This window comes from Macadamia integrifolia, unplaced genomic scaffold, assembly GCF_013358625.1.
Source record: "Macadamia integrifolia cultivar HAES 741 unplaced genomic scaffold, SCU_Mint_v3 scaffold_270A, whole genome shotgun sequence".
NCBI lineage: Eukaryota > Viridiplantae > Streptophyta > Magnoliopsida > Proteales > Proteaceae > Macadamia > Macadamia integrifolia.
The window spans coordinates 164,231-184,533 of NW_024870661.1; the positions used below are offsets into that span (position 1 = coordinate 164,231).

The following is a 20,303-nucleotide window of genomic DNA, read 5'->3' on the forward strand; positions in this document are numbered from 1 at the left end:
GCTACGGTCATATAATGGCCAATATGGGTAATTTTTCAGAAAAAAAAAAGATTTTTTGAAGGGTTTTTGTTCCAAAGTTGCTGTCAGCCATATTTCTCTCTAACTAAAGTGGAAATCAAAGTTGGGAACAAGGATTTTACATTTATGGGACAACTACAGACCTTGAATTCTTAGTACGATACCCTCAATTTAGTGTTTATGCATAATACATGTTATCAATAGCTTTTTTTAACAAATTCTTTATGCAAAAGTGTTTAAAAAATGTTTCCTATCCATTTATGTGTGTATCTTTAGCGTATCTTAGTGTATCTCCGATACGATACGATACCCTCCGATACGTATCTTAATTTTGACCGATCGATACAGCGATCGATACCGATACTTTAATCCTTGCTTGAAGCACAAAAATGAAGTATTTGTCACTTTCAAACAGTGAAAGAATTTGCTTGAGAAGCAGACCGGGAAACAAATTAAAAGGTTGAGAACTGATAATGGCCTAGAGTTTTGTGAAGGTGACTTTAATGAGTTCTGCAAAAATGAAGGTATTGCAAGACACCATACAGTCGTTAAAACACCCCAGCAGAATGGAGTGGCGGAGCGTATGAATAGAACCTTGTTAGAAAAGGCAAGGTGTATGTTATCAAATGCAGGATTAGGCAAGGAGTTCTGGGCAGAAGCAATTAACACAGCAACCTTGTTGGTGAATCGATCTCCTTGCACAGCTATTGAGTGCAAGACTCCAGAAGAAGTTTGGTCAGGTAAACCTGCAGACTACTCAAATTTAAAAGTATTTGGATGTCCTGCTTATGCACATGTAAATGAAGGGAAGTTGGAACCTAGGGCTAAGAAATGCATTTTTTTTGGGTATGGATCTGGAGTGAAAGGATATAGGTTGTGGTGCTCTGATCCAAAGTCTCCAAAATTTCTTATTAGCAGAGATGTTACTTTTGATGAATCTGCTATTTTGCATCCTAGGAAAGAAGTTCCTATTCATTGTGATGAAGGTCAAGAAAAATCTAAAGAGAAGGTAGAGTTTGAAATTGGTGGTTCATCTTCAAACAAAACACAATCTACTTTAGTCCAGTTGTCTACTTTTACTGAAGGAGATGATGTTCAAGAGAATCAAGAAGAAGAGCGGTACAACATTGCCAAGGATAGACCAAGGAGGAATATTAGACAACCACAAAAGTATGGGCATGCTGAATTTGTTGCTTATGCATTGTCTGTTGCAGATACAATTGAAAATAGTGAGCCTGTAACATATTCTGAAGCTGTTGCTTCAATTGATTATATAAAATGGTTGATTGCCATGAATGAGGAGATGGAATCTCTTCATAAAAATCAGACTTGGGAGCTTGTGAAGCCGAGAACAGGGAAGAAAATTGTTGGTTGCAAATGGGTCTTCAAGAAGAAGGAATCTGCCTCAGGTGTTGAAGATGCTAGGTACAAGGCACGTTTGGTTGCAAAGGGCTATAGTCAGGTACAAGAAATTGATTTTAATGATGTTTTCTCACCTGTTATTAAGCATAGTTCTATTCGTGTCCTACTTGCTTTAGTTGCTATGCATGATTTGGAGTTGGAGCAACTTGATGTGAAAACAGCATTCTTGCATGGTGAACTAAAAGAACAGATTTATATGCATCAACCTAAAGGGTTTGTTATTGAAAATAAGGAGGACCATACCTACCTTTATTGAAGAAGAAGAAGATTGTTCATTCGTACAAGAATGGCATCAATGATTGCATCAAGCTCTACTGGAAATAATACATCATCGCCGATGAACAGGATGTTGTTTCTCATTTTTGTATTGAAACGATTCATGGTGTATTGACAAGATCTTTACCATGGTTTAGGAATTATGATACTTCAAATTCCATCAATGGTATCAAAGGATGGGTTTGCCAATAGGTTATGGATCATTTCGCAAAACTAAGATAAACTATTAAAGATGCTTTTTTTTGTTTATGGTTTTGATTGTCGGTGTTCATATGACCTACCATCACCAATTGTTGCTGCTCCTTGGATTAAAAAAAGAAAAACGTTGAATGAACCTTACGGGTTTTGTTCGTGTGATTTGGCTTGAGATTGAGATATGGACTTCTCTGTCATAATGTAAATTCATTTGGACCTTTAAGTTTGTATATCATACTATTATATAAGTACATGTACTCATGTTTCGTGACAAATATTTCCCTTGACTATTTTATCCTTCATTCTTACTTAAATTTTTTTTTTATTATCTTCTTTTCATTTTTTTTTTCAGGGGGAGGTGAAAGCTCCAATTGATGTTATTTTCTGCAGTAAACTGGGTTTAACAGTGGGGTCTCACAAGCATGCTTACCCCCTCGAAGTTCACTGGTGTAAGCCCCAACCAAACTGGCTAAAGGTTAATGTGGATGGCAGCTCTCTGGGAAATCCAGGAAGGGCAGGAGCAGGAGGGATTGTTCGAGATAATGATGGCCAGGTGTGTGACTCATTCAACATTTTTTTGGGAATAAAAAAGTCTTATGAAGCAGAGGTTGAGGCAGTCATGGAAGGTATCATGATGGCTAAGGCGATGGGTGCAAGGGGCATGTGGATAGAATCTGGCTAGGCAGCGGTTGTTTTGGCGATCCAAAGGAACCATATCCCGTGGTTTATCCTCCCTATATGATTTAAAACAGTCTCCTAGATAATGGTATAAAATGTTTGATTCAGTTATGACTAGTTTTGGATACTCCAGGTGTCAATATGACTGTTGTATTTATTTCAGAAAGCTCTCTGATGGGTCATTCATATATTTGTTGCTTTATGTTCATGATATGTTGATTGTAGCAAAAGATAGGAATGAGGTCAATAGGTTGAAGGAACAATTAAGTTCTGAATTTGAGATGAAAGATTTGGGGGCAGAAAGGAAGATCCTTGGTATGGAGATCAAGAGGGATAGAAAAGTAGGGAAACTGTGGCTATCTCAACAAAAGTACACTGAGAAGGTATTGAATCGTTTTGGCATGAAAGATGCCAAACCTGTAATTACTCCTCTTGCATCTCATTTTAGACTTTCAATTGCTCTATCACCTAAGACAGATAAAGAGGTGGGGTACATGTCACGTGTTCCATACTCTAGTGCAGTTGGCTCCGTTATGTATGCTATGGTTTGCACTCGTCCTGACATTTCACAAGCTGTCAGTGTGGTAAGCAGATATTTGTCATGTCCAGGTAAAGCTCATTGGGAAGCAGTGAAGTGGATACTTAGGTACTTGAAAGGGACCTCTGGTGTTTGTTTGGAGTTTGGGAGGAATGGTGATAATTTATCTGGTTATGTTGATTCAGATTATGCAGGTGATCTTGACAAGAGGAGGTCACTCACAGGCTATGTATTTACTCTTGGAGGAAGTACGGTTAGTTGGAAAGCTACTTTACAGGCTACAGTTGCATTATCTACTACTGAAGCAGAGTATATGGCAGTGACTGAGGCAATTAAAGAAGCTATTTGGCTTAGAGGTTTGTTGGGAGAACTCAACATGGATCATGGGGTGACTGTTGTCCATTGTGATAGCCAGAGTGCTATTCACTTGACTAAAGATCCAATGTATCATAAGAGGACAAAACACATTGATGTTCGGTATCATTCATAAAAGAGATAATTTCTCAAAGTAATATTCAAGTGTTGAAGATTGGTACTGAAGACAATCCAGCTGATATGTTGACTAAGCCTTTATGTGTTGGTAAGTTCGAGCATTGCTTGAACTTACTTGGTGTTTGTCATGTTTGAGTTCAGTCCTTTGGAGGGCTATTGGAGAAGATGAAGATATTAGCTATTTGTTTATCTGTTGGAGGAGAATTCAAGGCAAGGTGGAGATCTGTTAAGTTTGTCTCGAATTCTTGATCCGTTTTGTAGATTGACCCGATCCGACATATTTTGGTGGCGACCCGAATGGGAATTTTTCTGAGATCTGTGATGGAAGTAGAGGGCTTGGGCCTATCGGAGCCCATCACTGATCTCGTATGGGGGTGCGGGGGCGTAACTCCCGCGGTATGGTTCGACCGGATCGACCGCGACCCGATGGGTCGAACCGCTATTTGGAGCATATATATAATGTACTGTTGCTTGTTGAGAGTCATTGTATTTTAGGGTTTTCATGAAGATAGGGTTTCAGGGCGAGTTCTTTCTCGCCGCTGCTAGGGTGTAATCTCTCTTCTGCATTGTGAATCATCTTCTTCTTCGCCCGAGGACGTAGCACACCACCCTGGTGTGTTAACCTCGTTAAATCTCTGTGTCGTACGGATCTATTGTCTCCCTTTATTCTTGTTTCTTGGTGTTTGATCTAACAAAACCTAGTCTTTCAACTTGGTCCTTCATTTTTTATTAGCTTCTACAGTTGCTTTTGCCTTGGCTGCTTTCTCCTCGCGTACTTGGCTAACAACCATGATATGGTCCTCTCTTGTGCAGTATCTTGTGTGCTCCAAACAGATGTCTGTGACCTGGTCATTCTTTGCGAGTTGCAAAATATCATCCCTTTGATGACCATCCCTTCGCTTTCTCTACACAAGCAAGTAGAACTTCTGTTTTAGTGGTAGAAAAAATAAGCAGTAGCAACACAAGGAGATTAGTCATACCTTTACACCAACTCTCTTACTAGTTGGCACCCACTTCCCTGTAACATCATATTCATCATCTCCTTTGCAAGTCCTCTTGTTGTGGCCTATCCTTCCGCATATGTCACATCTTATGCTTGATGATCTCTTCCTGAGCTCACTAGCAAGTGCCTCATTTCTCTCTTCTTGCTTTTGTGAGGTCTACCTGGTCTCCTTTTATGGTTTGGAGGCTATAACACACCACTGTTGTGAGTAAATCTCAAATCATTCAAATACAGAAGCAGTTGGATCATCTCCTTGTATGTTTCCATATCTCTTCTTACTGTAGAATTCATCACAGTAGTTCTCGATCTTCAGTCGCATGTGTGAAATAACTATTCCTACATGTACACATGGCAACCCTGTAGACTCCCATACTTGACATCCACATGTTTGATCTATCAAATGCATCCTATTTTTATGAAAATCTAACACCTCAAATCCATATGGACTTGATGAATGGACTATGCAATCCCTTGGCTTTTGCTGAACCTTATCTAGAATTTGTGGTATCAAGGTTTGAACTATTACATTTAGAAGGCCAGCCAGGAACAGTCAGATTCATGTCTACTTGGGCATCGTGACCCTTTTCCCCCTCTCCTTAGTCTGATCTAGCCTTTATTGAGCCGGTCGAAGACTTCCACCATCGGGGATAGAAGGAAGCGCTACAAAAACTGACCTTCCCTCAATTAGAGTTCTTTCTGCATCCAGCCTTACATGGGATTAGCAGAGGATCATACAAGAAGTCCTCTAATCAAGTGTGTGGAATGGAAAGATATTGAAACCAGAACTCCCATCGACATGGTATAATTGTGAAAAAAATAAAAACTTTATTATGATTCAGTGAGGTTCTTAAAAGTCCAACCTCTAAAGAGCTTAACTTTAAACATCATATCTTGCAACACAACCTCACTGGGTTTCTTTTAAAATCATACCATTTTCCTAGTAGGTGATCTGTGGATCAACCTGATGACCCACCCCCCAGGGCTTCGGAACATTGTTTAAGGCTGATATTATTCTTGGATTCTAATTAGCAAATGTTACAGATGTTTCTTTTATCGGGTAATTAGTCAGTCTCTAATTTTGTCAAAAAATGGCAATCTTTTAGATTGTCAAGGAAAATGGACAGCTGAAGTTTCTGGTGGAAATCTTGCTTGGGCTCAGATTCTCCATGAATGGCACTTTTGTGTGAGTTAGCTCTCATGATATGCATAGCATGTAAAATGAATTCCTTGATTCATAAAATTTGAGTTCAACTAAATAGTTCAGTAAGCAACAAAATGCATGTTGAATACATAACATTTTATGAACCAGACTAATTATATAGGTTCAAGGACAAGAAACTTAACACCAAAAAGCCCAAATCATTATCTGAAAGAAGATAGTTACTTTGTTTGCTGGCTTACAAGGACATGCTTCTTAAAGTTCCCTTAATTTGTTTTGTATTGTACTCTGGCAGAAAATCTGACACCAACACTTGTGATGTTACGATGGATGATGCAGCCATCTTGGCTGGTCAATTTGGAGTTCCTATGGAGATGAAAAGCAAGTTCAACATGGAGTTCCTGTAAGTCTTTTCCATGATACCATTGTATTTTATTTGTTAGATGACACAAAAAGGATAGTTGGTTTTAGATATGTGCATTGTTAGATGATTTGTGTTTCTTCTAAGTGATCTGTTTTTTTATTCTTGATCATGAACAAATGAATGAATGAATGAATGAGAGAGAGAGAGAGAGGCATGCTTGTCAATATGACCCTGCTGTGATCATGAACAAATGAATGCTTGTCAAATTCAAAGATCAAGGGATTGAGGGAAAGATGAAACCCTAAATAGAAGAAAGTAGAAATATGTCACCTGCCAATGATCCACAAGAACGCAGAAGGTCCGAAGGTCTTGGTAGCACCAGAGCTTTGATTGTCGTTCACCGTTCAGATGTATGGGATGAGGTTTCTCACTAATTCGATTTTCAGAATTAAGAAAGATGTATATCAGCATAAAAGAGTAAAAATACAATAATGAGGGTAATGTGGGTATTACTGAAATATTTTACAAACAAAATGGTAAAAATTTAACGGAGTGAACCTAATTGTAAAATTTAACATACTACAGGAGAGGTGGATGTAATTTCTGAAAACACAGGGGAGGGGGATGTAATAAGAGCAAAGTACAGGGGAGGGGGATGTAAATTTAAAAAACCTACAATATTTAACACTTTCCACAAACTTGAACACAATAAAATCCAACCTCTCTAATGATTCCAATTTGTCAAGGTCTTAAGCTCCTTTAGATTGACACACCTTGTAATGGCCCTGATGGATATCAAGTTTCTCCAGTAGGAGAGATCTGGTAATCTTTCCATAGATATGCAATTATTAAAATCCAATGTCTCCAAGGATTCCAATCTATTGAGGCCTTGAACATGCTTTAGATTGACGCATCCGGCAGTGGATAAATGCTTCCAGTTTCTCAAGTAGGAGAGATCTAGTAATCTTTACATAGATATGCAATATTAAAATCCAACATCTCCAAGGATTCCAATCTATTGACGCCTTAAATATCCTTTAGATTGATGCATCCGGCTGCCGATAAATGCAGATCTAGCAATCCTTCTATAGCTATACAATTATTAAAATCCAACGTCTCCAAGGATTCCAATCTATTGAGGCCTCGAATATCCTTTAGATTGACACACCTGACAATGGATAAAAATGCTTCAATTTTCTTAGGTTGGAGAGATATGGCAATCTTTCTATAAACTCGCATCGAGTAAAATACAACCTCACTAATGATTTTAATTTATTGAGGCCTCGAATCTCCTTAAGATTGACACACCCGGCAATGGATAGATGCTTCAAGTTTCTCAAGTAGGTGAGATCCGGTAATATTTCAATAGATATGGAATTACTAAAATCCAACCTCTCCAAGGATTCAAATATATTGAGGCCTTCAATCATCCAGTGTTCCAATTCACCAAGGTCTTGAATTTCCTTTAGATTGATGCACCCGACAATGGATAGATGCGTCAAGTTTCTCAAGTAGGAGAGATCCGGTATTCTTTCCATGGATATGCAATTATTAAAATCCAACGTCTCCAAGGATCCTTTAGATTAGCGCACCCGACAAGGGACAAATGCTTCAAGTTTCTCAACTTGGAGAGATTCAGTAATCTTTCAATTGATCTCCAATCCAAGATTTCTAACATCCTGTGTTCTTTGGAGTCAAACAGTTCCAGTATTTGCATTAATGATGTGCACCCTTTTATTGTCAAATGCTCCAGGGAATGTATAGTAGACCCACTAGGGGCCAAGTACAGACCCACGGAGGAGTCACATGGGCCTATGGCCACATTTCTTGGAAAGCAAAGAAATTGGTGCCAGTCAAGCACCGATGCACTTGAGAGGAGTTGATCAAGCGACCAACCTTCACGCAAGTACTCCATTGAGCACTGCGAATAGCCAGGCCAAGGCTCAGGTATGCTACAGATACAAAGATTATAAACCTAGCAAGCGGAGAAAGATGGAATTGCAAGAGGGGAGAGAGCAAAAGGAGGGGGGAAAAATTAAGAAGAGAGAGAGAGAGAACTACTGGGGGAGGGCGAGCCGAAGGCTCCAAGTCCAAGGGGAAAGTGAGGGGAGGGAGTTTGGAAAGTAGGTGCATCAACCATCTAGTCTTGCTTCAAGAGTCTCTGTACCCGTTTTGTCATTATCAAGAGCTAGATTGTCAATGGATGTAGAAACTGTATGAGCAATGATAAATATCAAATTAAGTTCACAAGGTCGAGGTACCTAACTAAAGTCACTTTTATTTGTCCGTCCACTTGAATAAATAATCAAGGTTAGGGGTCTAAAAGGACCAAATATGGGATGGATCTAGTTGTATCCGTATTAGGTCTGTTTAATGAGTTGGATATCTGGAAATGGTTCAAAATATTTGACGGATATGAAAAACCATATCAATATTCGTATCCATTTAATATTTCGTTAAGGTTCTAATAAACAGAAGTACAAAAACAGAAGCCATTATATCTACGATATGAATGGACGAGTGTGGATCATGTTATCATACGAGAACCATTCTTGTACGGGATCCTTGTGTGGATTCCATCTGTGTGGATCAGTCCTGTACAAGAATGGTTCTTGTATGAGACCTTGATCCGCTCTCTGAATAGAGGTTGTATTTCAGGTATGTCAGTAGGGCAATCAACTGGATGAATGTGAAATCATCCGGAGCTCTATGCCAATGGGTTTCTTCTTTATCATCCTCCAAATCAAAAACCTCCAAGCAAAGGGGGCTCTGATGTTGTTAAATACATAATAAAAGACATACCTGGTGCACAAGACTCCGGCATGTGTGAGGTCTGGGGCGAGAACTACGCAGCCTTACCTCGAGAATGTCGAGAGACTGTTTCGGCTGCTTGACCACCAGGTCACAACATTCGTACCTTATCATTGAACCAAGCGCACACTTAAATAATCTTTCTTGCTGATAGGATTAATTGATATCATCTACAAGAGTAGATAAAAATGTAAAAGAAAAATGGATATCAACCATCGCAATTACGATAGCATGAATAAAGATAGAGTTGCAGAGAGAGGTACCTGGAAGGTCCAATGAAGCTCCTCCTTAGACCTGCATTTTTAGTTCAATGGTGAGGTTTCCAAGGAAGATATCCAATGGTGAAGATGCCAATGTTTATTTAAATACTCCATCTTGGCTTAAAATACCAGTACAAGAATCTTAACAGATTTAGTACTTAACCCCTCATTTTTCAGGATTGAAAGATCTGGGATTCAAATCTGTTTCTCAGGAGACCTCAGGTAGGAACCTCAAAGTTAAGCATCCCCATCACTCCCCTTCCAGCTTCTGTTTTGCTCTACATCTGAAGCAAAAGTCTCTGTTTCCATATCCCCTTCGCTCCTATCTTCTCCCTGTCTTGTGCTCCATCCACAAGAGCTCAACCTTCTTTGCTTCAATATTCTTAAGTTGGAGAGATCCGGTAATCTTTCCATGGATAAGCAATTATTAAAATCCAATGTCTCCAAAGATTCCAATCTATCGAGGCCTTGAATATCTTTTAGATTGATGCACCCGGCAGCGGATAAATGCTTCAATTTTCTCAAGTTGGAGAGATCTGGCAATCTTTCTATAAACTCGCATCGGGTAAAATCCAACCTCTCTAATGATGTCAACCTATCGAGGCCTCGAATCTCCTTTAGATTGACACACCCGGCAATGGATAGATGCTTCAAGTTTCTCAAGTAGGAGAGATCCGGTAAACTTTCCATAGATATGCAATTATTAAAATCCAACCTCTCCAAGGATCCAAATACATTGAGGCACTGAATCATCCAAGATTCCCAGCAGCCTTGAATCTCCTTTAGATTGATGCACCCAGCAGTGGATAGATGCTTCAACTTTCTCAAGTTGGAGATATCCGGTATTCTTTCTATAGATATGCAATTATTAAAATCTAACGTCTCCAAGGATCTCAATCCATTGAGGTCTTGAATCTCCTTTAGATTGATGCACCCGGCGGTGGACATATGCTTCAAGTTTCTCAAGTAGGAGAGATCTGGTATTCTTTCCACAGATATGCAATTATTAAAATCTAACGTCACCAAGGATATCAATCCATTGAGGCCCTGAATCTCCTTTACTTTGATGCACCCGGCAATGGAAAGATGCTTCAAGTATCCCAAGTTGAAGAGATGAGGTAAATTTTCTATTGATCTGCAGTCCAAGATTTCTAACATTCTGAAATTTTTCATCTTACACAGTTGCAGAAGTGGTAGTTGTTCGAAAACCATTTGCGGAAGTTCATCCAATTCAGACAGTCCCGAGATTTGCATTAATGAAGTGCAGCCCTTTATTGTCAAACGCTCAAGGGAATCCAATCCCACAAGACCCTCAATCTCAAGTAATCTCTCGCAGCCTTCCATTTCTAATACCATTAGTTTCGAGCAGCCCGTAAATCTTGACTCTTTCAGTTCTCTCAAGCTGGATATTTTCTCAATTTTTCTTAATGATCCACAGTTCTTCATTGTCAACAGTTTTAGGGAATCCAACCCTTTGAGGCCTTTAACCTCTTCTAACCTCTGACAATTATCAAGACTTAAATTCTCTAAATTTCTCAGCCCTGACAAAGCTGGCATCTCCACTAGATTTTCACAATCATCAAGACACAACACCTCTAAATTTGTCAGGTTTGAAAGCCTTGGGAGAGATTTCAAAGATCTGCATCTCGTAACATTTAAAATTTTCAAACTAGAAGGAAGTTCTGGGAGCGATTGCAGTCTGTAGCAGAACCTTAAATCGAGTGTATGGAGCAAGGAAAGGCTGGAAACAGTCACTGGTAGGCAATGAAAATTGTTTCCACCTATTCTCAAGATTTCCAAAAAGGATAGCCACCATAAAGCATCCGGAATTCCCCCATCCTTGATATAACAAAAACTGGCATCAAAAGTCACAAGGTTTTTGAGAAAGCCTATGGAATCAGGCAACTTGTCTAGACCTTCGCATTGATGTATGTTGAGGTTTCTGAGAGAAGCCAACCCCCATATGCTGTATGGGAGATCCCTTAGTTTTGAGCATCCCCTTATATTCAATATGACCAGCCTCTCAAGATAGTTGATGGATTCGTCAATCCCAACTAAATTTTTACAGTTTTCAAGAATCAAGACCTCCAAGCGATGATTTGCTAGTTCAGGAGTCCGGAATAGGTATTGACACTCTGCCAGATTCAAAACTTTTAGATTTTTTGCCACCTGCATGCCAAAAAATAATAATAATAATAATAATAAATAAATAAATGAAATAAAAATTTTAAAAAAATTAGAGCAATTTTTAAAGAAGTTTATGATTCATTGCACAAACAAAAGAGAAGGAAGTGTTTTTCCAGACCTTGATGTACTTCCAACCCATCCAATTATTTGTAACAAAACTATATGACAGATCAAGAACAACGAGGTTCACTGGTTGAAGTTTCGTTAGTGTAAATTCTCGAGGGCATCCTTTCCATCTAAGCCATACCAGTTCCGAAAAAGAAGGTATAAAGTCTGGAGCAAAGTGTGCATAATCAACTCGGAGTAACCTTAGTTTAGTCATTTTAGTAAATCCTTCACTCATCAAACAACATTGGCTTCCTAAATTACCGCCGAAGTCGATACACAACCCTTCAACTTTATCTGTCCCCTAAAACAAACAACTTCAAATAAGTAATAACTTACTAATGTTCACAGTGTTTTAGTGAATTGTTGTGCTTTAATGATCACTTATCAAAAACTAGATCTCGTGAACCTGGTGAGACGACATTTTAAAGGACCCCATCCAATCTTATTTGTGAAATTTTAACAAAAAAGAGCATGCTACATGGACCACTAGTGCATCCAAAAGTGTAAAAAACTGTAAAATGCCACTGAATTCAATATTAAAAAATAAAGGTTTTGGCGTTTCCATGGTTGTTATTTTGAAGTTTGAACAATGTTTCACAATTCAGCTTTTATGCTTAGGCCTGAGACTTCACCATCAAAATGAATGGATTATCCTTGATAACATGGACCCCACCATGTTCTTTTTTTTTTTTGTGGGGGGGGATAAAAAATGAGCAAATACCTCCTAGGTATTAGATCTATCAAATTTTATCTCTTAATAGCAATTAGCAAATGCATTCTGCAGAAAGATACAATTAGTTTATGCTTAACAACATCAGTAGATTGGAAGCATGCAACAAAGTGTACTTACAGCACTTTTATCCAATACATCCAAGACTTCCTTGTGAGACCACAACCTGCTACGCACTCCTGGCACCTTAACGTTTTCTTGACGAATGATTTCCTTTCCAAGATCTCTAAGCAGATCATGCATCTTCAGTTCATTATTTTCTCCAATTTTCACTAAAGACTTCTGGCAAAGAACCTCAACTCCCATTCCAGGGTGAAAATTGCAATGTTGCCATATGAAACATGCAGCACTTTTATCCATTTCAGTGAAAAAGCAAGCAATGTCAAGAAATATCTCTTTCTCCGAATCCTTTAAGCCATCATAACTTATTTTCAACTTTTGCAGAATTTCATCATGAAGAATATGATCTTGCAACATCTTTAGTGTATCCTGCCATGCTGATATTCTCATATCAAATAAAGATGAACCGATAACCTCAAGAGCCAAGGGAAGCCCTCCAGTATTGTTTACAATGTCTTTTGAGAGATCTAGATAGTCGTCCGGAGGTTGATCCCTTTTGAAGGCATGCCTGGAAAACAGTTGAAGAGATTGATTTGCACCCATTTCATTGGGCTCGTATATCTCATCCACTTCATGACTAGCTAAGATATGCCCATTTCTTGTTGTGATTATAATCCTACTTCCCAAACCAAACCAACCATGCTTCCTGATTAATGCATCTAATTGAATTTTGTGATCCACATCATCAAGAATAATAAGAACTTTCTTCCGGCAAAGTCTTTTTCTGATCACATTAATTCCTTCATCTACATCAGTGAAGTTGAATCTTGCTCCTTTCAATATATTAGAGACAAGTTGATTTTGCAAATCGATAAGTCCTTTATAATGTTGAGAAGTTTCTCGAACATTTGCAAGAAAGCTACATCCTTCAAACTGATGCAAGATTGTATTGTACACAACCTTGGCAATAGTTGTCTTACCAATCCCACCAAGCCCCTGGACCCCCACAATCTTTATATCTTCTGATTCAATGTCTAATAATCTCATCACTTTTTCTACATGAGATTGGATTCCAACTAGATCATCAGAAACAATCTGGGCGTCTTTTCTCAATTTATTGGAAACTTCCACAACGACTAACTTTACCAATGTCCCTTCATGCCTGTCCAATTCAAATCACGGAGAAATAAGTAATTTTGAGAGCAAACAGATAACAAAAGAAAGGAACCATAAAATTTTACTTGGACAAGACCATATATCAATAATTTGAACTGAAGTAGTTGAGAGAACTTTAATTACATGTCTTTCTATTTTTTAATTCATTTTGCCAAAAACTTTGGCTTGGCTTGGTAAATCAAATAAATATATCATATGGGTAAAAAAGGTATGGTTAAGACCAAGAACAAGGAAGATCTCACTTTTCCTTGCAGCAGATATATAATAGTAGGAAAAATGTTTCCTGCACTTCTATATTTTCCTGCCACTTTTTGCTTCGTGGATTGATAACTAGGAATGTGACCATTGGATAGCTTTAGATGACGATGTGAGAAACATGTCCACCAAATTCAAGATAAAAGAAGTAAGTATATGGCAGTTACTAAAGGTGTGCATGAATGCATTCCTAGTATGAGCCTACAAGAATGATGATATGGAGAACATTTCTGTCAAATCTGCAAACCAAACAAAATGCCATGAGGCAGTTATTAAGGGCATTCAAGAACTCCGTTCCCTAATAATAATCACAGCATTCACATCGCTATTTTTTTGGGTGGGAGAGGGGGTGGATTTTGAGGTGGGACAAGCACGATATCTATGGTATTATAGCTTAGGTTGCAGCCAAAACAATAATTAGGTGCATCCTAGCTACCCGCATCCCCCTCTTGGAAGCTTTAAAACTTCAAGACCCTAGGCAACGGTCCAAAATCTTAATTGATCAAGGTAAAACAATGTCGATTAGCCACCTACCTTTCCACCTAAAACAGAAAGTGTTGTAGATAAGTTCCATTCCAAGCAGTACCATCGCAAGAAGGGAAGAGCCAGGCCTGCATTTCCTTGAATGAATCTGTTCTGGTTTGACTGAGCTAGGTTCAATTGGTTCAGGACAGACAGAACAAATCTTAGTGTTTTCTATTTCACCCAAAACCAGTACTAATTAATCCTGTCCAAGTCTTAGTCAAAGAAGGGCCTAAAGTAATTAATGCATATTGTAGATTTTGAAAAGCATTATCTAGTTAGTTACAGATATTACTTCAGTCAATAAGTCAGCTCGCTGATGGTTGTGTAAGTCCTTGAAAATGTAAGTTCATTGATGGTTGTGTAAGTCCTTGAATATATAAGTAATGGAGAAGTAGATTATACAAGGCAACTACTCCCAATGTATTACAGCCCCAAACCCAAATCAGATATGACTCTTTAATTAGCTGGACAAATCACAGCAGGAGTAGAAAACTACCAGAAAAAGACCTCAAAGAATACTTAAAATAATAGAGAACAATTCAGGAGCAAGAACCAACAATCAAGAGACAAAACCCTAGGAGAGAGAAGCCTGCGGCTAGGATTATATACCTGCGGCTGGAGTTGGGCTGCTCAGATAGGACCCAAACTTGGGTCGATGGTAGACCTTAGGGAGTAGAAGAAAACCCTCAAAGATGGGTCGATTTCTGTCGGCTGATGTAAAAGATATGCACCTTCTTGATTTCAGACCTTAGAGAGAGAAATAGAGGCCTTGTCCAAGAACCGCAGCACGTCTTCTTGCATGCTTTTCGAATCCGGATCGAGTGATCCTTTGGTAGCCTAGAACAGACCCTTAAAAGGGGTTGCAGATCAGAACACAGAATGGTTATATATGGAAGATCGACTGTCTTCAAGAACTGGAACTTCTTGCTGGTCGATTCTGGCCTTTAAAAACTTCAACAGAAACGGAAATCTCTTTGATAGATTTTCACAGCAAACAAGGACTAATAACAGGAAAATAAAGTAAAGAAAGAAACAAGAGAGTCGCGGTTGGGATTGGCTATCTCAGCCCGGGCATCTCACCTATAGCTATCTCCTGTTTAGAAGCAATTGATTGCAATTATCTTTGTTTATTCAATTTTTATTTTCTATGTACTGTAGCTCCTCTTTAAATAAAGGGCTGAAGTTACAATAATAGCAGTCATACTCAAACTAGGAGTTGTACTCCTATTAGGACCAACAATAGAAACCTAGACAAATTAGGTAATTAACTAGCTATTAACTAACGGCCCCTTATGGGCCTTATTAAATATTAAACAAAAGTCGATGGGCCCAATGGGCCTTTATACACTAAGGACTAACTTAACCACTTGAGCGGTTCGATGGCCCTATTGGGCTAGGCTTTCTTCCTACGATAGCCCAGGCCGTAGTGGGGATCTACATCAATAAGTCAGCCCATTGATGGCTGTGTAAGTCCTCGAAAACTGGTCAGCAGGAGATGAATTAATGGCCTCCATCAACACTAATACTAATGATCAGCAGTAAATGCCACAGTTCCAGTTCCCTGCTGTGTTCATTTGGGGGTTGGATAGCCTTATGAATGCTCTATCTTTGGGACCTCATACCCATCCTCAGGAAGGCAAGAGCCTTGTGGCTTTGAATTTCATTTGACCCCCACCCTCTAATTTCAAGGAATTACAAAGGGTAATGCAGGGGTTTTTCTATCTTAATTTTGTCTTCCTTTACAATTTAGATATGGGGAAATGATTCTCCTCCTTTTCATATGTAAGTTTTGGGAAGAAATATAGAAAGACTTCCAATGACTTGGGAATCTTCAATTGATTTCTGTAAAATTATCAATGAGCTTGATTTTAGTTTTGGGTTTTGTTTGAATTTGTACACCGGATTTGATTGGATTTTGCTTGGGCATGGCCTTGGACTGAGAATTGTAAGAATCATAACTATTGAATTACTGAAAAAATGAAATATTGCTTTTGTCTTTTAAAGGATATTTGAGTGAAACAGAGAGGTGTAGAGGTTAAGAATCATTGGAACTTTAAGATAAATAAAAAATGAAAGCTTTCAAGGCTCTGAGAACTAAGAAGATGTCAGTGGATCTAGTGTTGGATTGATTACCAATATATATTTTTTTTTTTGGGTGAATGAAAAATATTTTAAATAGAAAAGAAAAACAAATACAACATACAAAGCCAAATTGGTTAGACCATGGAGAAAGCTGTTAGAGCAAACACCAACTAATACAAAAATAAACAAAGACAGATCCACACAATGCACAGAGATTTAATGAGGTTCACACACCAGTGTGGTGTGCTACGTCCTCGAGCAAAGAAGAAGATGTTTCACTATGTAGAAGAAAGATTACACCCAAGCAGCGGCGAGAAAACTCGCCCTGAAAACCTAGCTTGAAAAAACCACCAAATTACAATGACTTGCTCAACAAGACGATAGTACATTATATGTTCCTCCAAGTCCAGGCTTGGGCCAATAAGACCCCAACCCCTCTGCTTCCATCACAGATCTTAGAGAACTTCCCATTCGGATTGCCACCAAAATATGTCGGAGCAGATCATTCTTCAAAATGTGTCAAGAATTCGAGACAAACTTAACAAAACCCTACCAAGCCCTGCAGGGAAGGGCCTCAACTCCTAAGAGAGGGGACAACAAAAAGGGGGGAAGAAACAAGCAAAAGAAGGGAGGGATACAATGAAAAGGGGGGGAGGCAAAATAGTAGAAGGAACCATGAAGATGCCTAATCCAAGGGGGAGCAGAGAAAAGAGGAAGGTCCCAAGAAGATGCCAGGAACTGATTTCTATTTGTATCCGGGCAAACAACGAAATTATGAAGAATTTTTTTCCTCACATCAAAAGTAATAGCATCCCTAATCCGCTCTAGTGAATGAGAATTGGTAGTCCATCTTCTTTTTCTCCTTTCCACCAAATATGATGTAATGTTATAATGAATGCCAACTTGGCAAGATGATCACAAAGAGTTTTACCATTAAAAGCATTTAAACCCATTTCCATTTTATTTCAAATGGAAGAATAATTCTAGGACTCGACCAAAGCTTACGAAGAATGCTTCCCCAAACCGACTTAGAAAAAGTACAATCGAAAAACAAGTGCTCAAGTCTTTCAAAGGAATTCCAACATAGGCAACAATTTTGGATAGAAATATTTCTATGCATAAGAAAGTCTTGAGTGAGAAGACAATTGGTCATAGCTCTCCAGATTGAAAATGAATGCCTTGGAATAGCAAAGGAGAACCAAACCATTTTGTACCATGGGACAACTGGGGCGATAGAACGAACCAAATTCCAAGCAGAGATTGAGTTAAAGCAACAAGAGGAATTAGCCATCCGTAGGATCATGTCGCCACTCCCCCTAGCTCTCAACTGAATACTTGGTAATTTGTTCCACATCTCAATCAAAGCATTTGAAGTACCAGGACCAGGGTCCCAGACGCCATCTCGAAGAATGAAGAACCTTAGCCAACCTATCCGATCTCATATCATATCTAATTCTATCACCGTATTTAACAATTAGAACCCCATCAGGGTATCAATTATCAAGCCAAAGATAAGTATTAGAACCATCATTAATGGGAGATTTGATATGATCAGAGACAAGGTAGCGGAATTTTAGAATTTTCCTACATACACAGGAGACTTCCGCAGAGTATATGGTAATCCAAATAGACTCACTTTTGAGGTATCTTAAATAAACCAAATCCAACCAAATGCTCTTCTTTTTTTAAGCCACCTTCTAGATAAGTTTAAACATACCAGTAATATTGGCATCTTTAACTCTACGAAGACCCAAACCTCCCTCCTTTTTGGGAAGACAAACATTGGCCCAACTCCGAGGATGAAGAAAGTTATAAAGGGGTGTACTTAGTTACAATTTAGTAAGTTTGCTTAGAATAAAGTTTTTTTTAAATTTATATCCAACCAAACAACTCTGGTAAATTAATTTCACTTCACTATTGTTGCAACCAAACGACTCAAAAGGGGGAAAAAAAAAAATTCACTTCCTTTCCCTCCACTTCCCTTTTTGATGTCCCTTGCAACCAAACGGAGCCTAAAGGTCAAGAATAATAGAATGCCCAATAAAGCCATATTCATAGAAACCTCATACTCCTAATTCATTTTTTGCCACTCTAGTTGAATGCACTCAATGACAATAGCCAAAAATGACTTTATATTCATGGTTAAGCCAAATATAGTTAAAAGAGATGAAAAAAAAGAGACTTTTTTTTTTTTTTTTTTTGCGGGGGGGGTGGGGGGGGGGGGGTAAGAGAGAGGGGGGATGAAGAGACTATTGCAAATCTAGATGGTATATTAGGATCTGCCCAAATTAAATAAATAAAACAGGGACTATTGGACTTACCCGTTAGCGATTTTCTTCAAATCCCATCCCTTCAATTCCCCAACCTCTCTCATAGCCTCTTTCCACTCCTCTATGATTGTCTGATTGAAATTTTTTTGGTGTTCCCAAAGAGCCTTCGCATAGCTCCCAGTGTGGTTACGGACATCAGATGGATCAACATCGTAGAAGATGGGAAGGACAAGTTGATTTATGGTTTTCCTGCATTCAACGATCTTGACGAGTTCATTGAGGCACCATTTACTAGAAGCGTAGTTCTTCGAGAAGATGGGGATCGAGATTCTCGATTCTTCGATCGCAGATAGTAGCTCTGGGCCGATCTCCTCCCCCGTGAGGAGTCGTTCATCGTCCTTGAAAATATGAATTCCAGCGTCATCCAACGCATTGTAGAGGTGGCCGGCAAAGGTATTGCGAGTGTCTTCACCTCTGAAACTCAGGAACACATCATAACTCCAACCAGATGAGGACCTAGAAGAGGCTGCCATCAAGATTTCTCTCCGAAATACGAATCTTTTTCCGTTTCTAAGTAAAATATCAGGGAACTCTTCGATTGCAGAGCTCGATGAAGCTAAAATCTTGTAAGCTGCTTCATTTACACGCTATCCTTCTCAATAGATTATGTTTGATTGAAATGCTACCATAAGTCTTGAAACCGAGTTCCCGTTCATCCACGGCGAAGGAACTTTCCTCGACCTGAGATATTTTCCCCATTTTTTTTCTACAGGAATGGGAAAGCAATTCAAGAACGAAAGGGACTGCCAGTGACTCAGTATTGGGTGTCGTAAGACTAAGAGAGGTAGAGATTGGGAGGCCTTGGTGAACCCACCCCATTCCTCTCGGAGGGTTTAAAGCTGAAAGCGTGAAAGGGGCTACCGGGGTTTGTAAGTAGCTGATGGGATTTGTTAAAAGGGTGTGAATCGGTTCGGTTTTCGCGTTGACGCTTCAATTTGGTTTGATGCAAGATTTTTTAGGTAAAATCAAAATCGAATCAGTAAATGAAATTGATTAAAGCTGAAATCATTCATTTAAACGCTGTCTTCTAATTTTTTATCCAAATAACCTTTTTATTTTCAAAATTTTTAGTGACCTGATGTAAATTGTAATATTAAATTGAATTATTTAGTATTATATTTTTTTAATAATTTTTTAATATAAACTTATTTTTTTTCATTCAAATATATGTAAATTTAACATCGAATGACTTAAATTTATTACGTATATGTTGATTGGTTTAACAGTTTAGATTTTAAAACCGAAATTGAATCACGATTTTAATTTTAAAACTAAGAGTCAATTTTAGTGAATGATTTCAGTTTCAAATTCACATCCTTAGATTGGTATTCCCCACTCCTCGTTTCATTTGCAGGAGGAAGGGTAGCGGATGCCGTAGGTTTCCACTGTGAGGAATTAAAGCTAAAAGGGACTTACTGCCTACCGAGGTTGGAAGAAGCTAATGGGATTTGTTTAATGGTTCAAGAATTGGGTATCGGTTTCACGATCAATACAGAGCAGAATCGGCTAACACCCGTTCCCAATTCTTACCGATCTTAATTGTTAAAACCTAAATCGGACTGATTCCATAATCGCTTTCTTTGTATCTCAACTTGTATTGGATTGGCACCTTAAAGAAAATCGAATTAGACCAA

General features: G+C 38.6%; 1 protein-coding gene and 2 long non-coding RNA genes across 11 annotated transcripts in view; 2 read left to right on the forward strand and 1 right to left on the reverse strand.

Moving 5' to 3' along the window:
- The window catches only part of LOC122071581 (disease resistance protein L6-like), a 69,525-nt gene extending 50,029 nt beyond the window's left edge, over positions 1-19,496 (reverse strand). For 2 of the 9 annotated variants that reach the window (XM_042635966.1, XM_042635965.1), the window contains exons 1-6: positions 18,661-19,496; positions 12,362-13,463; positions 11,522-11,812; positions 9,220-11,385; positions 8,948-9,126; positions 6,476-6,575 (exon numbers count right to left, since the gene is read on the reverse strand). In XM_042635966.1, the coding sequence (XP_042491900.1) occupies positions 9,454-11,385; positions 11,522-11,812; positions 12,362-13,463; positions 18,661-19,142 (3,807 nt within the window). In that variant the 5' untranslated portion in view covers positions 19,143-19,496 and the 3' untranslated portion in view covers positions 6,476-6,575; positions 8,948-9,126; positions 9,220-9,453. Of the gene's footprint in view, positions 1-6,382; positions 9,127-9,219; positions 11,386-11,521; positions 11,813-12,361; positions 13,464-14,866; positions 15,387-18,660 lie in introns of those variants that run through there. The other 7 variants (XM_042635964.1, XM_042635962.1, XM_042635967.1 and 4 more) reach the window with 7 other exon arrangements.
- LOC122071587 lies at positions 5,724-12,813 on the forward strand. The gene is made up of 3 exons (XR_006138212.1): positions 5,724-5,805; positions 6,077-6,184; positions 12,686-12,813. It is a non-coding gene; the product is annotated as an uncharacterized LOC122071587 (long non-coding RNA).
- On the forward strand, positions 19,065-20,303 carry LOC122071586. The gene is made up of 3 exons (XR_006138211.1): positions 19,065-19,235; positions 19,382-19,628; positions 20,024-20,303. It is a non-coding gene; the product is annotated as an uncharacterized LOC122071586 (long non-coding RNA).